The following is a 15591-nucleotide window of genomic DNA, read 5'->3' on the forward strand; positions in this document are numbered from 1 at the left end:
GGTATACACAACTAGTATTTGTAATAGAATGAACGCCGTTTGCAATGCTTCTCACCGTAACGCCGTCTCGCTAAACAAACAATGCCTTTCATTCCCTGTCACCTTGCAAATGCAAATACCCACTGGAGGCAGAGCCTCTGAAAACCCGACATAACCCAACCTTCCCAATTACCCCCGATCCATTACTATGGAATCAGCGGCGAGACTTCGCCATGGCAGCCAGTCGTCTCCGCTTCTCTTCCTTCTCTCGCTTAAGTCTGTTCTCCTCGGCCAGTGCCAAAGCATCCTCACGACGAGCAATCCTTGCAGCCTCCTCCTCTTCCTCGTCTACTTCAAATGCGGCGGCTTCCATATCGGAAAGATCTGATTCGTAATCCGGCTCATCTTCTTCCTCCTCATCCTCCTCGTCTTCACTTGCGTAGGTGTAGCGGGCACCATATCTGTCTCCGCGATGTCTATCCCGGTCAGGGCCTCTGTCATATCTTGACGACGCAGAAGAGGCTGAGGGCCTCGAAGATCCTCCACCAGGCTTGGGTCTCGACGTCCCAGTATATCCAGTCGTGGCCAGAGCTGCCTTCTTGACCTTCTTCTCAGGAAGTGGTTCCGGACGTTTCTTTCCACCATCTTTCCCTGTGCTTTGGCCATTCCGAACAGGATTCTGGCCCATCTTACTGAATTTACTATCTGGTGCCAAGTTCTTCTGGAGTTTCGATGCCTTCTGCGCCTTCGCATCCTCTCTCTCACGTTTGCTTGGTTGCTTCTCAATCCGTTTGTGCTGAATCTTTCCAACCTGACCTAGTGTTGACTGTGCTGCTTTTCCTCTAGCCATAATCTCTGCAAATGATCCTTTCTTTGGTGGTGCTTTAGGAGCATCATTCGTTGGAGGTGGTGTAGGCTGCCCATTCTTAAAGGATGTTGTCGCTGTTGACGGGCGGGAGAGGGGTTGCTTTTGATGGTTCTGAGCTAGCTTCAACTTTGCCATTGATGTATCGACTGTAGCAGGTCTGCTGGCTTGCGCTATAGGGCGCGGTGAGCCAGCTGCTGGCACTTGTGTCCTCTGAATCTTGTCAACTGTCTTTCGGATTTGATCGTCGGCTTTGCGCTTCGGGGGTGAAGATGGATGTGCCGACTGAGTGGGACTTGGCTCTCCAGTTATCTGGGCCAGAAGATCCCCGATCTGTAGAAATTTGTTAGATAGAAGCGCTTCCTCGAGGGTTAACGAAGCGTACAGGAGGCATGACTGCAGTGTGGCGTGCGTGACTGGCTCGAAGGTGAAGGAGGACACAAGTAATTATTAAAATTCGTAGACGCGAAGCGCGTAGGTCGGTCGAAAGGTTCTCATAAGAACATACAGGAGGAAGAGGGGCTCTAATATGCGTGAGGTGGACTGGAAAGAATGTGGTGGTATTTATGTCAGTTGGATGGGCGAGCCGTGGGATCGTGAAGTTTCTAGGGTCACGTGTCGTATAATATGCTGAAAGCCAGCCTTTCCCGGTCATGCATGGCAATTGGCAGCCTTGAACCCCTCCTCCGACCTCGCGGCCGCGCCATTCGCTCCTTTGTATTTTTTTTTGGCGGGGTTAAATTTTGCAATACCCCTCGTCGCCTTCGAGATTTCTGAACACTTCAAATTTATGACTCGGGATCGATTCGGATTCAAATTAAAGCGTCAACTTTAGACAATCTTGACCCAACACAATGGCCGAAGCCCCTGTTCTCACGTCCACTACCCTCACGGCTCTCCCAAAGATTGCAGAGGGTAAGGTTCGAGACTTATTCGAGGTTGACTCGAAGACTCTCTTGTTTGTCGCGTCCGATCGTATCTCTGCTTACGATGTCATCATGCAGAATGTATGCCGTCCCTCAATCAGCTGGCTTCCCTTCAGCTAACAGGATAGGGCGTTCCGTCTAAAGGACCTCTCCTCAACCTCCTCTCTACCCATTGGTTCCATATCTTATCTACCATCATACCTGGTCTGCGAACTCACTTCATAACCCTCGACCTCCCAACCTCTGTACCCGAAGCTCAACGCGCTCTCTTGAAAAACCGCTCAATGCAAGTGCGTCGTCTTAAGATCTTCCCTATCGAAGCAATTGTTCGGGGCTACATCACTGGCAGTGCCTGGAAAGAATATCAGCGTACTGGTACTGTACACACAATACCAATTGCTGCCGGTCTGAAGAATGCAGAGGCGTTCCCGCAAGGTGCCATTTACACCCCGAGTACAAAGGCCGAAGCAGGACAAAATGACGAGAACATTTCCCCAGCCCAAGCTGCCGAAATAGTTGGAGAGAAATACGCAAAGAGAATCGAGGAGCTTGCTCTTAAGCTTTACACAGCCGCTCGAGATTATGCTATCTCACGGGGAATTATTATTGCAGACACCAAATTCGAGTTTGGTCTCGATGAGGAGACGGATGAGATTGTTCTTGTCGACGAGGTATTGACCCCAGACTCCAGTCGTTTCTGGCCTGCAGATAAGTACGAAATTGGCCGCGAGCAAGACAGTTACGACAAGCAGTACCTTCGCGACTGGCTTACCAGCAATGGATTGAAGGGAAAACAAGATGTTGCTATGCCCGAGGATGTGGTTGCTAAGACTGCCGAGAAGTATCGCGAGGCTTTTGAGAAATTGACCGGTAAGAAGTGGCTAGATGCTATCAGTTAGACAGTTATCGGTACCTCTCCTTGGTTTTTTTTTTGGAAGGCATGAGTCGTTGCATTTGGTGGTTTGTCTATGTCTGGTAAACGGATTTCTACCAGCTGAGGCGTTTGGCGACAAGGAAAATACCAGACAATCAATTTGATTGTCAGTAAAGGTGATAGACAATGTAGTGCTTCCTTTATCCAGTTTCTTCAAATGTCACTTCGCAAAGTGATTCAAATTGAGTGCAAGGCAAAGAAAAGCATCGGCGGTATGTTAGAGGAAAACAAGGCGCAGCTTTGTCTACGGCGCCGGGCTACTTAGTGGCGAATGACTCCTCCGGCAACTGACAAAGCAGACTCACAAAAATGTGAATGGAGGTAAAAAAGCATAAGACCAAATAAAAGACTTGATTTCCAATTTATTCTAATCTCTAATACTCATGATAATTCAATTTCAAGCTTCTAATTTTCAAGAACAGCTATTTCTTAAGATTGGAGCCAGATTCCGAGTTCCAAGCAATTTTCAGCCTTGCTGCTTGCCCTGTCAATCAGCACAGGGATTATCCAAAAAAAATGTCTCAGCCGAGCTCTCCAGATCAAAGCCAGAACCTCTCTCGAAAACAACGACGACAACTCCGTCTCCGGCAAGAATTAGCCTTGACTCTCACATCATCCGACACAGAAAATGATTCAGATACCCTAGCACCATCAATTCATATTCCTCGATTCCTCTCAATGGCTTCGCCCATCCGACTTCTGGTCTGCTCAATCGGCAACCCAGGTCCATATATCAATACCCTCCACTCTGCAGGCCACACCGTCCTCTCCGCCCTAGCATCTTCTCTCTCCTACCCTTCCTTCCAGAAATCTCGCGCCTACGCCAATGGCCTCATATCCATCGGCTCAGACTTCACTCTCTGGCAATCCGCATCTCTCATGAATGTCTCCGGTCCAAGCGTCGCCTCTGCATGGCGGCAATTCCAGAAAGAATCTCGCGGCGAGGATACACGTCTGGTAGTCGTACATGATGAGTTGGAGATAGCGCTTGGACAGGTGAAGGTTAGACCGGGGACTGCGAGTGCGAAAGGCCACAATGGCTTAAAGAGTATAGGGGAGTCGCTGGGTGGGAAGGACTATATGAGGATCGGGGTGGGCATTGGACGTCCAGAGAGTAGGGATAAGAGGGATGTGGCGGATTATGTTTTGAAGAAGATGAGTATGCTTGAGAGGGGGAAGATTGAGGGGGCTGCTGGGAAGGTGGAGATGGAGCTGAGGAGGTTGAGCCAAGGGTAGTCGCTGAGGGAATGAGTGTCAAGAACTCATCCCGAAATCGACGGTGTGGTTTCGAGATCTCCAACGCACTTTTACCTCAGACAAAGGAAGGAATGCACATGCCCCGATTCTAGGAGCCATCAACCACCTAGAGGCGTACCAGGCAAAGGTCACAAGAGCTCAAGGCTGCCAAATTTCACGACAGGATGTCCAATTCCGGAAGATCAACAGAAGATTTTGTTCGGACTGTTCATAATGGAGATCACAGATGAGGTGGAAAAAGATGTTGGTTGTCCAGCCATGATGGGGCATTCAAGCGAAGGTCGATAACGAGGCGACAAACCGACCAGCGACGAAGGGAGGGACCTATTTGTGAATTTGGGGAAGGTTTTCTTTGTAATTGACTGTAGAAGGCCTTCGCGTTACCAAGTGCTGGTGACAGATCAGGTCATGTAATATATAGCATGAGCGACTAGATGGCAAGAAGCTAATAGAATTACTCCCATTCCAAATTGAGTGATGAAACACTTGGAGAGAAAAGACTGGACATATAGACAGTACTTGGTGAAGATTCAAATGCGAGAAAGACCTATTTTGTCAATATTATCTCTTGCTCAGGTTATGCCAATCTTCTATCTACCCCTGTGGCTTGCTTTCGTGTTAAACTAGATCCTCCGTTGACTTTGAGCGTCTCCTATCTAGATCAGAAATTCAGATAGACGTTCATTCCACTTTGCGGTCATGAGGTCATGATCTTTCATAAAATGAAGACAATCCTCACAATGTGGCCCTTAAAAAAATCTTCCAAATAAAAAATTACTATGAAACGCTTCTAAAATGAGTTCAATGGGGCCTCCTGAACTGCGAATGTTTTACAGTTGCCTAGCCGGCGTGAGGTACCTGGCGAGCAACCAAAGAGGCGCTAGACGCGAGTCCCGAGCATGCGCCACGACCCAAACAGCTCAACCACGTAACGTCTAAAGGCAACCCCTACAAGACATCTCATACAAAACAGTACAACCACAACAAAGCATTCGCAAGGACATACCCACAATCTTCAAATCGCACAACGCACTTCTGTACGCACTCATACCGTTCATAAACTTGCGCATTGTACCTGCAGGACAGTGCCAAAGTGTCCAGTTTGCGCTGCTGAGATAGCTCCGAGCTTACCTGTTCACCCGAAGTATCGAGTAAAAGAAAGAAATCAGACAAGATGACGATCGCCGAGGAATTTGCTACGAGAAATTTCAGTGAGTTGCCCTGGTGTCTGCGGATTCTAGATTCAGTTTGCTAATTAACTCAGGTATCTACGGTCAATGGTAAGCTTCATTGTTTGATTCCTGTCGAAGTGTCCTTGTTGGGAATAGATTATGTCCGCGGGTCAACGTCAATTGCTTTACGGCCGGTATACTCCACAAGTCATCTCCAGATCTTTCATGCGACAAGGACTGTAGATGGCAGATATTTGGATGCAGGCCTTACTATGTTTTTGGCAAACCCTAGGGTGTTGAAACTGGATGGCTAACTCGGATTCACGGCAGGACCGGAGTGATATGTATATTCCTGTGCTTTGCCCTGGGCATCTCGCATCTCTTCCACGTCAGCATCATGATTCTCTTCGGAGCCCTCTGCCTGTAAGTTCTTCCCTCCTCCCCTCCCTTTCAACCCTTCCATCTCGTCAAAGCTACCATGCTGACCCTCCCCAAGCGCAAGTTCCTTCCTCATCATCTTCATCGAGATCCCCCTCCTCCTCCGCATTTGCCCCACGTCCGCCAAATTCGACACCTTCATGCGCCGCTTCACCACGAACTACATGCGCGCCGGCATCTACCTCGCCATGGGCCTCGTGCAATGGCTGAGCATAATACATGAGGCTAGCAGTCTGATTGCCGCTGCCATCATGCTGACGCTGGCTGCGTCATTCTATGCGCTGGCTGGTGTTAAGGGTCAAGGCTTTGTTGGTAGCAAGACGCTTGGTGGCCAGGGTGTTGCTCAGATGATTATTTAGGTGAGGAATAATCCTGAGCCTGAGACTCGATGGAAGGAGAGAGTACTTGAGATGGGGAAGTGAATCGATTGATGGGATGGGCGATGGGTCTGAAATATTCACCACGAATTGAGTTACGAAAGATCTTTGGAGCGGGAAATGACATTTAGGTGGGCTGCGGACGACAACGGATGGACGACGGTGCGGCAATGTGAGGGGGGCCTTTAGAAGGGGACTAAAAACCGGTTGTGAAGCATGTGGTATTAGGACATGGCGTTCTACGGGTATCTTTTGATTTTGTTTCCATTTGCTGCTACTTCTTTTTGACGAGTTCCTTTTCTAAGAGAGGAAGCTTGACAGTTGACTGCCATGGAGTTGGACGTTTCGCGCTGTTCTTTTCTGTATGAATACGTTCGAAAATTCTCTCTGCCTTGCCTTGCAAAGTGGGAAAAGAAGCGAGTTATATCTTGGGAGGTAGTTCTCAGTCTTGATTGTGCTGTTCCTCCAAGCCCAGTTTCTCAGTACAAAAATCTCTCTACAATGAACTGTCCGAATTGACATTCATTGGACTAGTGTTCAACCAGATAGTTTCTGCTCAAGTCAACTGATATGTTCGATTCTTCCCGTTTTGCTGCATCGCATCTCGGGATCTCCATAGATGCATTGCGTTCATGTGTGCCTCAGAGGCAACAGTTACCCCTTCTGCTTTTTTTCCTATTGCCCTATTGCAGGACTGTTCACTTGACTATGTGGCTAGGTCTACTTATTCACTTGGTTCTCTGTGGGAAATTCTTAGAGCAACTTGGCATTCGCTTGCCGAGAGCAATAAAAACAACAAAAGGCAGAGACAACACAAGACGTGAACGAAGTCTAACGATTTCTGGGTGGTCTCATATGACACATACCCTCATAATTCGTATTTTTTGCAGGAAGCCCGTCCCGTTGCGTGTATATATGTGCTGCACTATCTACAGTGACTGCGACGTCGTCGGCCTAACATCATCACCCTCATCAAAACCCCTCGATTCCGACCTCACAGAACGATTCCACTCATCCCTCTCATCCGACATCTCCGAATCCTCAGACCCCGAAGCCGGTGGCACAAACCTCTCCTCCGCCTCCGAAACCTCAGACGCCGAATCCTCTGATACAGACGCCCCTCTCCGTATCGCCGTGATAGGCGTCCTCGCCAGCATCACAGCCGTCAGCGGCGTCCTCCCTACAGGCGTCTCTTCGCCATCGTCGCCGTCGTCCTTCTCGGTAGTGCTGATCGTCCACTCCCACTTCCTCTTCTTCTCCCTGCGCTTGCGCTTCCTTGTCCCAGGGGTCTCGAGATCGCTCTCCGCCATGCGCCGCCGCATCTCCTCGAATGGACCGGGCGTCTGGCCCCCGTCGCGCGTCTCGTCGCCTGTGTACGCCATCGTTACGTCGAGGGGTTCTAGCTCTGGCTTCTCGGATGCTTCGGGGTCGGTGGCTGAGTGAGGGGAATCTTCAGATAATAAATCGATGTGCGACTTGACGTATTTGTTGGTGGTGATTGTTTGCGTGAGGGGGTCGTTGTAGCCTACTTTCTTGGAGGCGCGGTTCGCGAGGCGCATGGACATGCGGCTGGGTGTGGCGGGCGTGATGGTGCTTCGTGGTGGGAGGGGAGAATTGCGCAGGATGCTGTGGAGGCTGCGTGGGTGTGTGTAGGGTGCTGTTTGGCTGCCGCCGACTGTCATGCGTCGACGAGGGGTGCGAGGCGTGCTTGGGGAGGACGTGCTGCCGTTGTTGGCGGCGAAGGTGAAGATTCGGGGGAGGGAATGGTCGGAGCCTGCGGATTGAGGAGGTGTGAAAGTGAACGATGTTGCGGTAGGTTTGAGTTCGCTTTGAAGGGGTGGTTGGGTGGTTGCAGTTGGTGTTAGACTTGGATATGCCGAGCGAGGCGTATCTGGGTATGTGATGGAGAATGGACCTGGTGTCTGGGTCCGTTGTGAGGGGTGGACATATTCGTTGCCTCCCTGGAAGTTGCTCGTCTCAAGCCGTAATGATGTCCTTCTGGCGAATTTGCTGTCGACAGATGTCGAGAGGGGCCTTGCTGTCCTAGGTGAAGCATTCTCGATAGCGACTGCGTATGCATTCGAAAGTGTATTGAAAGCTGTAGGAGACGAGGGGTCGATATCTGCTTTCAAGGCAGTGGATGACTTCCCCAGTGTTTGGGCCGTGGCCGGCGTCTTGATTTGAAGCGAGAGTCGCGGCCGCTTCGGAGGAGATGATGATGGTTGTGAAGAGTTATTGGTATCAAGAGACATTGTAAGTGTTGAGCAGGTTCTAACAGATGCAAGCATCATAGATGGCCAAGATCCAGTGATCTGGCAAGTGTCCGATCCGATCCAATCCAGAAGTATGCTAGATATGCACACACTATCGATCCAGACTGGAGGGATATCAGACTGATATTATGTGATTGATTGATTGTTTGAGGAGTGTCGGAAGCTTCCTGTTCCGCTCCAGATTTACGACCTCCTGGTGCGGTTCGTGAGACCGGGTAGACCAGACGAGATGAGACGATCGTGAGATAGAGTCGCAAGATCGTCTGTCTTTGCAACTTTGTGGAGAAGAGGACGAGGGCAGTGACCTGAAGTAGGACTGTGCTCTGCGGGTAATACCACTCGTACTGTAATGGGAAAGGATAAAATCAAAAAGGTAATGAAGGACGAGGTGATACCACACTTATGTATCAATGAAGCTTTTGATCAACCGTCGCAAGCAGCCTTGTGGCACTGGTGGAGAGCGACCGAGAAAGCGAGATATGGGGAAAGAAATCGCTCTAATGCAGGTGATGAGATGACAATGCGGCACGCAGAGACCCTTTAAGCGCGGTGTGACGGGGTATTTCTAGAAGCACAAGAGGCCAGAAGAGCAGAGATGGGAGGCAAAGGGAGTTCACCAGGACCCTGTCATCCCCAGGATATTTACGATCGTTGGTCGCGGTTGGTGGGCAAGGGTCTCGAAGCGCTGGGGGATTGGCAGTTCCATGCACACGCAGTCCGCGAAGTCACAACGACCTGATAGGGCAGTACGTGTACCAAGGAGGTTTAGCATGTGCCTGACGCAGATGTTGCGGACAAAAAGGGGAAAGCTCTTCAGCCACGGCGTCTATAATTAGGCGTCACGCACCTTTTACTGGATCACAACCTATTTCGGGCCCCCTGGCAAGGATCCCCTCCCCTGTGAATTCTGCACACTGAGGCGGCAGCCGTGCGGCGGATGCGAGCCCTGGAGCCTGGGTAAGAGAAGGAGGGGTTGAGGGCGACTATTTTTGACGCCGAAAGTGTTATTGTGTCTTTGTTGGGTGGTTCTCCTGTAGTCATCTATTGATGACAGATGGACTTTTCAGCAATACATCTAGACCAGGTATGCAGGAAGATAGGAACAGAAGACCAAGAATGACATTGGTTTCGGAAATAGTCAACTTGTGCTGTGCAACAATTGGAATAATAAATCAACTTGTGTTTTGCGCAGTGTTGTGCTGTGACAGAACATCCATGACTTCCTTGTACTCTTCGTAGGTAAGGTGGGTACCCTAGGACAGGCGAGATAGGATACTGACAATGCTGACATGCCTCAACTCACCGATGCTTACTTTTTTGTAGTAAATATTTTGCACACCGAAGTTGGTCAAAACCTATGGACAATACAGTGACAGCGCCAGTTGAAAGTCCGTTGTCTCACGGCTCTCCCATGGTAGGGTTTTGATGATAGAGATAAGCGAAATCAGTCATGGAGTAAATTAATTACTTGTCAAGCGACTCAAGCCGAGGGTGTGCATTTAGTCATTGTATCGTGAGGCAAGCCACTTTTCTCCCCTCAAGGTGCGAGGAGCGACCCGAATGTCGATGGACTCATTCCTCAAGCTTACTGCCCTGTAACTGCCTCAAGTTTGCTTACTTGTAGGTGTAGCCATGACTCTATCCAATAACAATTCTTGATTTGGTGCCTGACTTGGCTTAGCTGAAAGTCAGGTGTATTTGGTCCCCTGCCTTCACTTAGGTAGGTAGGTACCTTAATGCACGACTTTCTGCATCGGGAGCTGCAATCAGGGAAAGCGATTCTCGAGATCGTAAGGCTAGGATCTTGACGGCTATTCCTCCGTAAACAGGCTAGAGCCGCATGTTCATGAAGGGAGTTATACTAGCTTAGTCACGTTTGTTCCCCTCACTCTCTTTCAATTCTTCTAGCTGTCATATGTTGATTACACATTCATCATACTCACGAAAGCGACGCCAATAGTGCTGATGCAGCCAGAACATGGACTTACTTGCTGCTGTCACTCTTCTGGCTGGCTTCTTTAGCTGCTTGGGTTTTGCGGCATCGATTGTGGAGAGACACCAAAGCCAGTCTCCAATACTATCAATTACCCAAGAAACGAAAATGGTATGGTCCCCGTATATAAAATGGAATTAACTCTTTATGTAACATGCAAATAGACGCATGGAGAGAATCAAACTCCCTTGATGGGAGGTCTGGAAGCTGTCCGCAGCTACGCAGCGCGAATAACAGTAAATCATATCTTAAATTTGTGTCAATATCGTTGACAATAACTCCAGGATTATTCAAGACTTTCTTTTCTGACTGACATCCAAATTGGAACCCCACCACAGTCTTTCCGCGCCGTTGTCGACACTGGCTAGACCGATCTCTTTGTCCCTTCAACTAGATGCAACTCCAGCATATATTGCTCGGTGCATAAGCTTTACAACTCCTCTGAATCACAGACCTACGTCGAACATGGGGATCCTACTAGTATTCACTATGCGGGGATCTATACCTCAGGCTTTAAGTCAGAGGATACACTTCGTGTCGCAGGTCTCGAAATCAAGACCCAGAAATTCGAAGAAGAAACTTCGTTGAGGCCTTCCCCCTTCTACTGGGACCGCAAGATGGACTCGGTATTGGGATTGTCTAGATTCCCACTTTCACTTCCACGATCAGACCTCTCGGGAGCAATAAGTCCTTGGCATAATCTCATCAAACAAAAACTTCTGAAGAAGAACATTTACTCTCTCAAGCTTTCGAAATCACCTTATAGAGATGGCGAAATCATGTTCGGTAAAGTGAATTCTGAATCGTTTGAGGGGGGATTTACAAATATTCCCACGACGCACAAGACACACGAGGAAATGCCTCTGAGACAAATGCTTGGAAGCGGATGGCAGATTGACGCACACTCGGTTTCTTTTGGATCTGGCCCAGATGCTATCAATGCCGATCTCTCAGGCTACACAGCTATTGTCATAACAGCCTTTCCGTGGATCTCCTTTCCGGAAGCTCTTGCCGTACAATTTCAGGACCGATGCGGAGGGGATTACGATAATTTGGGAGAGATCCCATGTGGGAAACGTGCTGAACTGCCGGACTTGATCGTCAGGTTAGGTACAGGTCATTCTATCGTAATTTCACCTTGGGATTACGTTCTAGAAGGCGATGCCGAGGGAGGCGGTACGCTGTGTTCTGTTCCGTTTGTACGGCACAAGGAATCGGATGACGAGCCAAAGTATATAATCCTCGGAGCAGCTTTCTTAGCTGGTGTTTATTCAGTTTTTGATCAAGATGAAGGAACTATTTCGTGTAAGTTTTATTTAAGGGAAGATCTAGATCAAAGCTTACAAACAGATTACAGTTGCTAAGTTGAAGGAGAGTAGGCTCGGAGAGCTTGGTGTAGCGGCTTAGAAGCATGGTCCTCTCTCTGCATGAATAACAAAAGCTTGGACAAGGCCTCGGTACTGGCGATAAAGTAAACAAGCTTAGCGTCGGTTCTAAATTGAGTATCGTCGACTCCTGCGATTTCAGACATACATCTACTCGTATACACACCAGTTCAGAGATCAAGCAACATGTAGAGCAGAATATCGCCGAAATGTCATGGCTGTTAGTTTAGGGTTACCTAGTGTGCTGGGCTGGGTACTGCTGTTTGTGCTGTAGTTAGGGATTGATCGCTACAGTAATTGGAAAGAGTCCAAGCTTGAGCTTCCCCGCATCCGCGCTACAGTACTTCCTCCGCGAGTAACCGCGAACGGCGGGTCCTCCGCCAAACCATTCTCCTGCAATAATCAAACCTCACAGTCTATCATCTCCATCAAAATGCTCCCCATACGATATTTATCACGGCGTGCTCACGCCAATCTGCGACCACGATGCCTGAGATGCATGTCCACCGCCACTGACCCCTCCGCACAACATCATGCCACCAACCGCAACAACTTCGTTAAAGTGGTGGAAGTAGGACCGAGGGATGGGCTACAGAATGAGAAGAAAACCATACCATTGACGACTAAGATTGAGCTTATAGAAAAGCTAGCGAGGACTGGATTGGCTGATATCGAGGCTGGGAGTTTCGTGGCGCCGAAATGGGTTCCGCAGGTCTGTTTCCACCTCTACTCAACACGATGCGCAAACAGACAAGAACTAACAGGAACCAGATGGCAGATTCAAATGAAATACTAGAGTACCTCTTGAAAACACCACCCACATCATCGAATCCAATATCGTATTCATTCCTCGCGCCCAATTCTCGCGGTCTCTCAAACGCCCTCTCCATCCTCCGCAACCACCCCTCCTCCTACCAGTCTCTCACACCACCAACCTCTCCCTACAACGAATCCGCCCCAACTCCATTCCAACCCGAATCACAAACCTCAGAAACACCCGGTTCCCCACCCCCTTTCATCGAACTCTCCGTCTTCGCAGCCGCAACCGAATCATTCACGCAAAAGAACCTGAACACCGACATCGCCACTTCGCTCGAACGCTTCAAAGAAGTAATCACCGGCGCTAAAGCTGCAGGCCTACGGGTACGAGCATACATCTCTGTCGTCCTCGGCTGTCCCTTCGAAGGTTACGACGTGAATCCCCAGCGCGTCGCGGAGATTGCCTGTGATTTAATGGAGATGGGCGCCGATGAGATCGATCTCGGCGACACAACGGGCATGGGGACCGCGCCTAGGACGTCCGAATTACTAAGGGCGATGACGGCAGCGGGGATCAGGAATGAGGATCTGACGATGCATTTCCATGATACGTATGGGCAGGCGCTGGTCAATACCGCTGTGAGTTTGGAGCATGGCGTGAGGAGGTTCGATAGTAGTGTGGGTGGGCTTGGAGGGTGTCCGTATAGTCCTGGGGCGACGGGGAATGTGAGTACGGAGGACTTGGTGTATTTCCTGGAGAGTTTGGGGATGGAGACGGGTGCGGATCTGGATAAACTGTGTGAGGTCGGGGAGTGGATTACGGGCGAGATTGGCAAGGCAAATAGTAGTAGCGTTGGGAAGGCTATTTTGGGAAAGAGGAAAACCGTCTGAGTCCAATGGGAACGATGAAAAGGGGGCCGTAAAATGGTAGATAAAGAAGGAAGAATCAGCTAAATCGAGTATGTGTAAATATGTTTGGGAGGTTGAAGTACTGGATCTTGCGTTACCTGCTATTATCCAAAGAGGAGCAGAGGAGCTGTCATCCTAAGGGACCAGAAAACACACCAAATTGTGTGCTCTTCATACAAACGACTGGCTTTCGTTGCTGAAGTCAAGATAACAGGCCGACGTCCATTGTTTTGTTCTGAGTTAAGCGAGAAGATATGGTAGAATTGCAGCGAGGAGACAGCAGTTCCAATATTGCGCAGCCACGTGTATTCCCAGCCAGCGGCAGCAAAATGATTCATGCAAATGGTCATGTCGTATTCATTGCCTTGCCCTTATGTTTTGGGCCAATTATGTCTATTATCCACGCCTGCAACAGCGTATGTTTATCCTGTATTACTCCCTCTATGCACCATGTTTGATTCTACATATGCATAAGCTAGACGGCCTTTCTTATTTGTTCATAATTTATCCCTCAGTCGCTATCATCCATAATTGTACCAGTGGGCTTCTTGAGCCACGGCTTAGCCATCCATGGGTATTTCGTAGCCTCGCTCTCATCATCACTGAATGTCGCGTCATTCTCATCGAACTCTTCGAGATCAGAAGCGTTATGAGTACGGTAATTGTAGGCATTACGGTCGTATTCGTCGTCAGAGTCTACTTCTTCGTCGGGATAGTCGGCTGTGTAGTGGTTCTCCGCTTTAGGATAGATTAGCTACTGATACGAGAGGAATGAGGAACGTCGCATACCATTCTCATCTTCATCCTCATCGTACTCCTCTTCGTCACTCTCCTCGTCTTCTCTATAGAACTCGTCGATATCCGGTTGAGAATCAAGAACCAAAAGACCGACGTTCTTCTGGACAGCGTCGACCTCCACAGCCTCTGCTGGGACACGAACATAGGTCTCGATAATGTACTCCGAATCATCATCAATATCCTCATCCATGTACTCTTCCTCATCAATTTCCATACCCGCTTCAACCTTATGCTCCGGATGTCGTTCCAAGTAGCGCAAAGTTGGCTTCTTAGGCTTGAACTTGCTAGGGGACTTGACGCGATCTGATACAGGGCTTGGTTTTGGACTCTCGGATGCGGCGATACTCTTGCCAATCTCTTGTAATGTATAAGCTTGCATCTCAAGGGCAAGCTGTTCGGAAGTAACATCCCAAGGGACCATCGACCCGTTGGGCAGGAGGACATTTCGAAGAGGCGCTGGAGAAGACTTGGGAGGAGTGACGGATCGGACTGGTGTACTTCTTGCGTTTCTTCCAGGCTTCTTTTGCGGTCTGACTTGGGGGGTTGGAGGCTCTTCGAGCGGGGTCTGTTTGGCTGAGGTCTGCTCGAATGGGGTTTGTCCGATTGGGGTCTGGGTTGGCACTGCGATCTTCACATTCTGACCTCCCGACTCTTCTGGAGTTGTAGAGCCTCCTGGAGTTCCATCTGCGCTCTTGGGCCGAATACGACGTTCGACGAAGACTGTAGGCTCGACTTTGCGCTTACGACTTCCACTGGGAATAGCATGAGCTTTGCTTGCCGGTATGGCGGATCTGGAAATGTGGAATCGGCGAGGCTGCGAACTCAAGGTGCCGAAAGGGGTCGTTTTGGTGGTCGGAGTTGTCTGAGCTGCATCTTGGGAGCTCAGAATCGAGTTGGCTTGTCGTATAACAGAGCTGGTAGTATGGGGAAGCTGCGCGAGTTTGCGCGGAGCGGGAGAGGAGGATTGGCTTGCTACGGTATCGTTTGTGGTTGATTGTCTCGAGAAGATGTAGCCAGTGTCTTGTCGTTGTCTTTTACCACTACCACCAGACTCATGGATGCCTACAAGACTTGTTAGTACGATGGACATTTGCAAATGACGGATTGAGGCGTACGTAGGAACTCCACGGGATCATCTGTCGCCTTTCTCTTGATTTTGACAGTAGCTGGTGGGAGAGACATCATGTCGAGATACCAGTTGGCGTTTTCTTGGGAGTCGACGTTCAGTACAAGAGGATCGTGTCGAGGCACGAAGGATATGATACAGATATATAGTAAGCTCAGGAATAGATTGATTGGATATCCATAACCAAAGGCGAATTGAAGATCTTTGTTGACATTCTTTCAGCCTTCAAAATTCCCCCACATGTCATTTGCGCTTGCCAGGAGCCAGGCTGCCTCGCCAGGCTGAAAATCGGCTGACGCCAGAATGATTAGCGAGCCAATGGTAGTATTCTTTTTGTCCCGGTGATCGGAGGGCCTAGCGTGGCGGAGACAAGGCTGACAGACCGAAAATTAACAGACCA

The 15591-nt window shown here is 49.3% G+C and overlaps 8 protein-coding genes across 8 annotated transcripts; 5 read left to right on the plus strand and 3 right to left on the minus strand.

The window, feature by feature from the left end:
- Window positions 1-193: 193 nt before the first annotated feature.
- Window positions 194-1238, minus strand: ONS95_009817 (uncharacterized protein; the record flags this gene model as incomplete). The annotated part of the gene is made up of 2 exons (XM_058503378.1): window positions 194-1177; window positions 1230-1238. 2 exons carry the CDS (start codon window positions 1236-1238, stop codon window positions 194-196), a joined length of 993 nt encoding a protein of 330 aa, XP_058360090.1.
- A 460-nt stretch (window positions 1239-1698) lies between these two features.
- ADE1 (Bifunctional purine biosynthetic protein ade1) lies at window positions 1699-2669 on the plus strand (the record flags this gene model as incomplete). Its single annotated transcript, XM_058503379.1, has 2 exons — window positions 1699-1851; window positions 1899-2669. The coding sequence occupies 2 exons, from the start codon at window positions 1699-1701 to the stop codon at window positions 2667-2669; spliced, it is 924 nt and encodes a 307-aa protein (XP_058360091.1).
- A 395-nt stretch (window positions 2670-3064) lies between these two features.
- PTH1 (aminoacyl-tRNA hydrolase) lies at window positions 3065-4788 on the plus strand. The gene has a single exon (XM_058503380.1). The coding sequence runs from the start codon at window positions 3221-3223 to the stop codon at window positions 3938-3940; it is 720 nt and encodes a 239-aa protein (XP_058360092.1). The 5' UTR covers window positions 3065-3220; the 3' UTR covers window positions 3941-4788.
- Window positions 4789-5135: 347 nt separating this feature from the next.
- TVP18 (Golgi apparatus membrane protein tvp18) lies at window positions 5136-5930 on the plus strand (the record flags this gene model as incomplete). The annotated part of the gene is made up of 4 exons (XM_058503381.1): window positions 5136-5172; window positions 5226-5241; window positions 5464-5556; window positions 5630-5930. The coding sequence occupies 4 exons, from the start codon at window positions 5136-5138 to the stop codon at window positions 5928-5930; spliced, it is 447 nt and encodes a 148-aa protein (XP_058360093.1).
- Window positions 5931-6877: 947 nt separating this feature from the next.
- ONS95_009821 (uncharacterized protein) lies at window positions 6878-8200 on the minus strand (the record flags this gene model as incomplete). Its single annotated transcript, XM_058503382.1, has 1 exon — window positions 6878-8200. The coding sequence occupies one exon, from the start codon at window positions 8198-8200 to the stop codon at window positions 6878-6880; it is 1323 nt and encodes a 440-aa protein (XP_058360094.1).
- A 2631-nt stretch (window positions 8201-10831) lies between these two features.
- ONS95_009822 (uncharacterized protein) lies at window positions 10832-11621 on the plus strand (the record flags this gene model as incomplete). The annotated part of the gene is made up of 2 exons (XM_058503383.1): window positions 10832-11519; window positions 11572-11621. The coding sequence occupies 2 exons, from the start codon at window positions 10832-10834 to the stop codon at window positions 11619-11621; spliced, it is 738 nt and encodes a 245-aa protein (XP_058360095.1).
- Window positions 11622-12032: 411 nt separating this feature from the next.
- Window positions 12033-13249, plus strand: ONS95_009823 (uncharacterized protein; the record flags this gene model as incomplete). The annotated part of the gene is made up of 2 exons (XM_058503384.1): window positions 12033-12311; window positions 12371-13249. 2 exons carry the CDS (start codon window positions 12033-12035, stop codon window positions 13247-13249), a joined length of 1158 nt encoding a protein of 385 aa, XP_058360096.1.
- Window positions 13250-13625: 376 nt separating this feature from the next.
- ONS95_009824 (uncharacterized protein) lies at window positions 13626-15417 on the minus strand. The gene is made up of 3 exons (XM_058503385.1): window positions 15181-15417; window positions 14057-15127; window positions 13626-14005 (listed from the first exon to the last, which is right to left on the minus strand). Exons 1-3 carry the CDS (start codon window positions 15248-15250, stop codon window positions 13779-13781), a joined length of 1368 nt encoding a protein of 455 aa, XP_058360097.1. The 5' UTR covers window positions 15251-15417; the 3' UTR covers window positions 13626-13778.
- Between the last annotated feature and the right edge of the window lie 174 nt (window positions 15418-15591).

The sequence above is a fragment of the Cadophora gregata genome (assembly GCF_030347475.1).
Source record: "Cadophora gregata isolate MNR1 chromosome Unknown scaffold_4, whole genome shotgun sequence".
NCBI classification, from domain to species: Eukaryota; Fungi; Ascomycota; class Leotiomycetes; order Helotiales; family Ploettnerulaceae; genus Cadophora; species Cadophora gregata.